At 39.2% G+C, this 8,210-nt stretch overlaps 1 protein-coding gene across 1 annotated transcript; it reads left to right on the forward strand.

Annotated features, from left to right (window-relative positions):
* On the forward strand, nucleotides 1-7,676 carry LOC104928080 (protein-arginine deiminase type-2-like). Its single transcript, XM_027278991.1, has 17 exons — nucleotides 1-205; nucleotides 1,459-1,590; nucleotides 1,647-1,713; nucleotides 2,143-2,212; nucleotides 2,498-2,559; nucleotides 2,869-2,986; nucleotides 3,422-3,553; nucleotides 3,733-3,926; nucleotides 4,176-4,279; nucleotides 4,529-4,640; nucleotides 5,104-5,211; nucleotides 5,791-5,942; nucleotides 6,094-6,241; nucleotides 6,414-6,507; nucleotides 6,607-6,686; nucleotides 7,116-7,256; nucleotides 7,388-7,676. Exons 1-17 carry the CDS (start codon nucleotides 114-116, stop codon nucleotides 7,619-7,621), a joined length of 2,040 nt encoding a protein of 679 aa, XP_027134792.1. The 5' UTR covers nucleotides 1-113; the 3' UTR covers nucleotides 7,622-7,676.
* The last annotated feature ends 534 nt before the right edge of the window (nucleotides 7,677-8,210 follow it).

Below are 8,210 nucleotides of genomic sequence, written 5' to 3' on the forward strand. Positions count from 1 at the left end.
GCAGCCTTTATAATGACAGACAGTGTCAGACCAATCTGCGTCTTCTGCTCGTATCCTGGTAACGGAGCAATCGTAAGATACCTTCAGTCTCACACTGCCAAACGACTGCAGCCATGATTCAGTCCCGGACCCTCAGAGTAGATTATGGCATGACAACAAGCGTTGTATACGTGGTCGGCACGGAGCTGAATGTGAACCCGAGCAGGTAAGGTCTACTTTAATCTGTTTGCACTACACACATACACACACAACCACACATCCATCTGGACTGCAGATTATGTGTTACAAGTTGTTTGGGTTCTTGTGTTACACTTTAGTCTATTCTGAAGATATTCACGCTAATCTTGAAACATTCTTATTTTAAAAGATGTTAAAAAAACTTTAGATTTGATTCATTAATGCGTTTCTTATCTGCAGTTTCTAATCTGAAACTTTGTCATTTTTTTTAATCACACGCGGTGCGAGGCCCTATTGAATTTCGAATGTTTATTATTAGGGCCTGAGCACGTGGTGCGAGGCCCTATTGAATTTCGAATGTTTATTAGGGCCCGAGCACGCGGTGCGAGGCCCTATTGAATTTCTAATGTTTATTATTTTTCTTTGTTTTTTATTTTTATTTTTCTTCAGACATAAAGTAAATTGCATTTTTGAAGGCCCATATCCCCCCAAAAACTCACGAAAATTTGCCTGTCCCCCCCATGTCAGGTGTAAAATTACGTATTTCGGGGGTCTCACACATGCACGCACGCATATGTCTCTACAGCGCCACGGGGTCTCACACATGCACGCACGCATATGTCTCTACAGCGCCACCTAGGTGTGCGTTTTTGGAGGTGCCCCACGCCACCGTTTCACCCACGTGTACTAAACTCGGTGGGAATATGTAACATGCCCAGACGCACAAAAAAGTCTCTTGGTGCCCCAGGCTACAGTGAACCGTACGGCGTCCAATTTTTGTCAAATTTGGACGTTTCGGCTTTTTAGGTCAGTTCCAGGGGTCGCATTTCAACGAACTCTGAAAATTGCCATTTTCTGTGTTTCGTCCTGGTTGACAAGGGGTCATGTTTGAACGAACTCCTCCTAGGGATTGTATCCAATTCACTTCAAACTTGGTAGGTGTGTTCACATAGACTTCCTGAGTAACAGTTATCAAAATGATGAATTTTGGGGAAACGGTGTGGCCATTTCCACATGCGCACATTTCAACGTGCGCACATTTCGACGTGTGCGCATATGCGAGGGCCCAACCATTGCTGCTTGCAGCTTTAATTTTAATTAAAACAGTATATGATTACCACTTTCCATTCTTCCAAGCATTAAAGTGTATAGACTGAATAACTTAATATGACTACAGCTGCCACTTTGGTTTGCCACCTGTTACAAAATTCAAGCCTTGTCATTTATAAACAAATATGTATTCTCACATTCATCAAAATATTCTCTTTCTCTTGTTCTCAGGGGTGCTCCTCCAAGCTCCAAGTTCTTCTCTGTGAAGGCCTCTCCCAATGTCAATTTCACTGTCCACAGCGTGGACAGTGAAATTGACATGATCCCCCCCCCCCCCCTCTCCCCGGGATATGCACCTCCTCCCCCTCCAGGATACCCCTCCGCCGTCTCCCCAGGATAATACACCTCCATCCCATCTATTTCATTGAAAATTCAGTACTATCTATCACCATGAGCTCTGCCAGTGAGGAAGAAAATGATAGCAAGGTAAAATAGGACAGAAGTGCACCTTTGTGCATAACACATCAGATATGGGTTGTTTGTAGATTAGAAAATGCAGACTTAGAAACATGATTCAAGTTCATGTGAGAGCCATGTTTCATCACCATTCATATGAAGTGTTGAATCTTTTGCAATTTCCAGGCATATTTTTTTGGATTGATTTTGAAATATTTGCATTTCAGCTATCAGTTCATTTTGCACCTGAAACCAAACCATTATCTGCAGTCATTGATGTAGTTCTGTCTACAACAGGCCCTCCATATAGCATTCGTACATTTGACTTAATTTAATGATTTATTCCCTTTTGCATTGTACAGTGCAACTCATGATTTTCATGCAGAATTATTTAATATTTCACAATTGTGAAATATCACCTTGTGTATATATAAATAACTTGTGACTTTGTTTTATAAGCTGTCTATCTCATACTATGATGAGAATCAAGTGAAGTTGGAGGAAGCAGTGGTCCATCTGACAGCTGTTGGTAAGTTTAAACATAAAAAGCAAAATGTATTTTAATAATAATGAAAAAAAAAAGATTTATAACAACTGTGCGTTTGACTGGTGATTCCATAATTTTTGATATTGCCAGCCCAATATGACCAGTGCTGTGTTTAAATGCACATCAAAATCCAAACGTGACTCACATGTTAAATGGAACGGTCTATATTTTAAAAAATGAACATCATTTCTATACAAAATAGCTGTGCTGTGATATGAACCACTATCTGGAATATTTAGTTGTGAGTAAAATGTGTCCGCCATGCAGAGATCTCTCTGGATGTGGATGCTGACAGAGACGGTGTTGTGGAGAAGAACAACCCTAATAAGGTGAGCTCAGACTCTGACAATAATGATAAACAATCACATGCCCAGTCTAAAGGACTGAATGGGAATGTATTTATAGAATAAATTTATTGTAGCATATTATTTTTCATTTAAGGTGTTCCTGTGTCCCATTTAGAACTTATCATGCTTGACAGGAAAAAAACATTTCTCTGATTAGGCTGTATTTATAGATGATTTCAGCATGTTGTTGAACCTTTGACTTCATTTCACATTCTTATCTACTTTTTGTCCGTTGTAGCAAGATCTTTCAGTGATTTTTCATTCACGTCTGGTTTGTTGAAAACTTGTTAGGGATCCTGGAAATGGGGTCCTGATGGGCATGGAGCCATCCTACTGGTCAATTGTGACTGTGAGCGTACCTACTGGAAGAGACCAGATTTGGAGCAGAGATTAATCTCAGAGGCATCAGGTAAATTAGTTCAGCTTCTTGTTCACCAATGAATTATCTCTTTCACTCTCTTTCTTACCTCTGTAACTTTTTCATAGTCGTTATCAGCATTAATGGGACACTCATATTTGCTTTTGCAAAATCACTTGATTAAAGTGCTGATATATTAAATCAGTTTGGTAAAACTACAAATGTGCGAGTAGAAAGGGCATCTTGATGAAGTAAGTAAGTAGTCAAACCAGAAGAGCTGCAATTAAAAATAAATTAATAAATAAAAGTGTTAGTCATGATGTGGGTCTGTCTGCTTCCCAAGAGGTATTATACAGTAGCATGAGTTGTGTTAAAAAGTCAATCAAGAACATCAATGTCATGTATCTGTTACATGTGGATTACAAATCTATGGTGCCTGGTTTCAACAACATATGTGAACAACATTAACTCTTTGTGGACGTACAGACATTGAGGACATGTCTCTCATGGTGCTGCGGACCAGAGGCCCCGCCAAGCTCCCAGAGGGCTACAAGCTCACCATGCACATCTCTCAGGGTGATGGAGAGACTATCAGAGTCTACAGGTTTATAAAAGAAGGTAATAATAGCTTGTGTGAGTAAAGATGAGGGGTGTGATAATCCCAGATCAGATGACGAAACATGTATGTAATTCAACTGGCTAGTTAATGCACCTCAACAATTTCTATTTTTGTTGTTTTTCCAGTAAAGTACCTTAGTATTGCAACTTTTTTAATGTTTCTTTTTTTAATTCATTAGCAAAACCTGACCACGACACAGAGGGGCTAGCTGAATATCCACTGTTCCTAGACAGTGCAGCCCTGTCCAGTGAAGTGCCTTACTCCGGCGGCGCAGCAGAGATGAAGTTTTACGTGGAGGGCCTCAAGTTTCTTGACAAAGACTTTGATGGGCTCATCACCATCAACCTCAGTCTGTTAAAGCCCATCTCTAAAGTAAGATCTGCAGCCTTTTTTAGGTAGTAGTTGGACCTTGAGATAAGAGTTTTAGTCGAACCACTGTTTCCAAGATCAAGAATGAAATGATGACTTCATGATAACTGAACTTGGTACATTTTGTAAATCGCCATGTAAAGTGAGTCTATTTACTCAAATAGTGTTTAGGTCAAGTTTAGTTTAGACTTACAGACAAAGAAGAGGAATATATCTTAATACTACTCAGCAGCGTCTCTCATGTTTCAACAGGATGTCCCTGAGACACCTATTTTCACGGACAAAGTCGTGTTCAAAGTGGCACCGTGGATCATGACACCCAACATCCTCCAGCCTGAAGAGGTGTTTGTGTGCAGGTAAGGGCAGGCTGATAAGTAATAAATATGGTGGGTGATGGTGATGAATAGAAATGCGTTGACAGAATCCTATAGTCATACAACCAAGAAGATGACACACACAAATGATGATTTACAGCAACATCCATGTACCCAAATTTGTGGTTTTACATTTCTTATTTTAAAATTGGAAAATTATTATTATGAAAATTGCATAATACTGTGGTAATGTGGTGAATACTTCTTCTTTGTCTGTTGTCACATTTTTAGCACATCTGATAACAGCACGTTCCTTGAACAAATTAAGAACTTTGTTCAAAAGAGTGGGTGCCACCTTCGCATTTGCAGTAACTATGTGAGCAGAGGAGATCGCTGGATTCAGGTAAGAAAACAAAATGTGTCACACTTTTATTTAGATTTCTGCTCTGCCTGTCATAATAATTTCATATTTGTTTCTCATTCTAATCTATACTGTTTGTGGGAGGTCATTCAGTGGCTGAAGGTGGTGCAAGAAAATTATTTTTTTAGGTCAAATCAGTTTTTATTATGAAACTAAACAGGAAGAAACACTTAGGTACACCAAGGTTGTTTTTTTTTCTAAAAAGAGCAACAAATGCAACAAAAAATGTGTTCCTTTAAAAAAAAACAAAAAATAAAACAGAGCAAGTCATGTTTGAATTAGCGTCACATGAAACATATCATAAGAAAGAAGAAAAAGATGATTTACATAAAACATACACAGAGAAGTCAGAAGTTAAATTCAAACATCACTTAAGTTATTGTTATTAAAACCTATTGTTATTAAAATAAGGACAGGTGAAATTCATATTACATCTACTTTTCAGGATGAGATGGAGTTTGGCTACATTGACTCACCTCATCAACAGTTTCCTGTTGTTCTGGATTCCCCTCGAGATAGAGGACTTGTGGACTTTCCATTACATGAACTACTGGTGAGATTTCTCTTCTCAAGTGTTTGATGATACAAAATGTTTTGAGGGAAATGGAAAAGTTCTGAGAGTGGCATAGTTTGTGTTTAGTTTCTTATTTTTAACTCAAAAATAATACTACTCATTAATCCTGAAGCTGTGATTAAGAATAAAACAAACAACACCTCCACAGAGTGGGGTCAGATAAAAACTGAACTCTTCTCCCTCCTACATTAGAAACTGAACTCTTAAGAACTCTTTGTACAGGGGCCCGCAATAAGCAACAACTGAAAAAACCCAGATATGTTTGTATCTTTATTTATATTTATCTTCTTTTATTTATTTAAAGAAGAAGAAGAAGAGAAAATGTTGACTTTAGCTATTTTCTGGTGTCTCTGGTTTAATTCATCCGACTTGTTACATGTGTTTGTGTGTGAACATGTAAGAAGTATTTTGTGACATCACAACTGGTTTAGTGGTATGGAAAGCTCCAGTGCACATATATGGAAAGAAATACATTTCTAAAGTGAGCAACATCTTTTGTGCAGTAATCAGACATTTGCAGAAAAACCTCCAGATCTATGACCACTTTCATGTCCTCAGGGCCCTGACTTTGGCTATGTGACGAGGGTGGCTGAAAGAAAAGATGTGAGCAGTCTGGATTCATTCGGTAATCTGGATGTTAGTCCTCCTGTCATTGTGAATGGAAAAAACTACCCACTGGGCAGAATCCTCCTTGGTGTGGCCTTTCCTACGTGAGTTTGCAACAAAGTTCCTGACTTATGAAGAACATTAATTATTTATATTAACAGCTCTTCATATAATAATAAATCTAATTCGCTGTTGCTCTGTAAAGAAGAAGACAAAAGATTTGTGAACTTACTTGCATGTCTCTCTTTGTTTAAGGGCAACTGGAGGACGGAGCATGACCAAAGTAGTTCAGGACTTCTTGAGGGCTCAGAAAGTTCAGGAGCCCATTGCCTTATTTACTGACTGGCTCCTTGTCGGCCACGTAGATGAATTCATGACTTTTGTTCCTGCACCTGACAGAAAGGTAAATATATCCTTTTAATAACTTAAACTGCTGAACAGAAATATCAAATGCTTTGAAGACAGGAAGCCACTAGTGGTTACCAGTTGGTATCAACATGTTGCTACATACATTGTAGGTTTGTATGGATAGAGACAGCCAGTGTTAACTTTGCCTCTTGTGTTTCTGTTCTCAGGGCTTCCGGCTGCTGCTGGCCAGCCCAGATGCAGCTTACAAACTATTCAAAGGCTTACAGAAAGATGGACATGGACAAGCCAAACTGTTTGAAGGTAGGCCTGTATGACAATCTTATCTGTACAAAATCTACTGTAATCTACAAACTCATCATATTTTTCTTAATGCTCACTCTGGAAAACATTTCCAAATAGGTGTGGAAGGTCAAGAACCAGTAACAGTGGATGAGGTACTCAGTAATGACAGTCTCCTCACCCAAAATAAATACGTGCAGGTAAGTAGGATTGTAATATTAGACTCAAAGCTATATTGCATTTCATTATAACATCACTTAATTGACTGGGGCAAATTGAGCAAACATGACATTTGTAAAAACTAGCTTACTAGAAAGATTGCAGTCACTTGAACGTTACTGTCCTTTTGTGACTAGATGTTTGCCAACAGGGATTGCATTCTTGTATGGTTGATTTTATGGACCTTTCAGCAGTGGGTGTGTCCGAGGCAGCTGAACCTAATCTAATTAGCAGGAATGTCCACATACTTTTGGCTGCAGAGTGTACTGTTTGCAACAAAAGTAGTCCAGATTAAGATTATCTTTACTGTTACGTGGTTACAGGATGTAATGAACAAAAATGAGTTTTAAAACTTGTGTATTGTACAGTTGGTGCAACGGATGATGTATTTTTACTGTTTACCTTCCCAGAGCTGCATCGACTGGAACAGGGATGTGCTGAAGAGAGAGCTGGGTCTGGTTGATTGGGACATCATCGACGTGCCAATCCTTTTCAGGCCATGGGAGAAAGCTGGCCAACAACCCAGAGCAGTGGCTTATTATCCTGACATGGTGCGTTCACAATTAACTGTTATACTTTTCCAATGGTTGGCATTAAAGCACTCATAAGTTTTAAATATGACATAAATCAAAGACCTGATGGCACCACTGTGAAACTTATGATCTGTTACATCTGTTTCCAGGTGAACATGATCGTCTTGGGGAAAAACCTCGGCATCCCGAAGCCCTTTGGCCCCAAGGTGAATGGACGCTGTGCCCTGGAGGCTGAGATGTGCTCGCTGTTGGAGGGCCTGGGCCTCAGCTGCACGTTCATCGATGACTTCACGTCTTACCACCAAGAGCTGGGAGAGGTGCACTGTGGCACCAACGTCCGCAGGAAATGGTTTGACTTCAAATGGTGGAACCTGGAGATGTGAATGAAAACTCAACAGTGGATGGAGATGGCATAGAGAGGAAGAAAGACAACTTGAACTTTCAACAAAACAACAGCAGCTTCAGTTAGCTTTAATCAACATTTATAACACAGCATTATTTAGCATGATTACTGCTGGGTGGGTTAGATGGGTTAGATAAAAATGTTATTATCCTTTATGCTTTCAGTTTTTTTCCACTTTGAGATGACACAGTATGACCCTGCAGGGGCGTACAAAGAAACAGCTGATGTCTCCTTAGTTTTAGGGAAGTCGCAACATTAGTGCAAACAATTGTATCCTTTAATGCTTGATGTTCTATTACCATACATAGTTAAAAATGCCCAAGATTGAAACTATGTGATAGTCAGGCTATGGGTGTCATTCTTGTCTGTAGGGAACTGACTGCTCTCTCTATATATGCTGTGTTGAACCTTTGAACCTTTGAACATTTACTGAACCACAGAGTCTGTAAGTTGTTCCCTTGCTTGTTGTTACTATTAAATGATTTATCTTAAAAGTCTGAGGGTTATTGAATCATTTTCTTAACAATTACCACTGGTTTGATCTATTGTATGAATCTTCATCTTCATTA

This window comes from Larimichthys crocea, chromosome VI (assembly GCF_000972845.2).
Source record: "Larimichthys crocea isolate SSNF chromosome VI, L_crocea_2.0, whole genome shotgun sequence".
Classification (NCBI taxonomy): Eukaryota; Metazoa; Chordata; class Actinopteri; family Sciaenidae; genus Larimichthys; species Larimichthys crocea.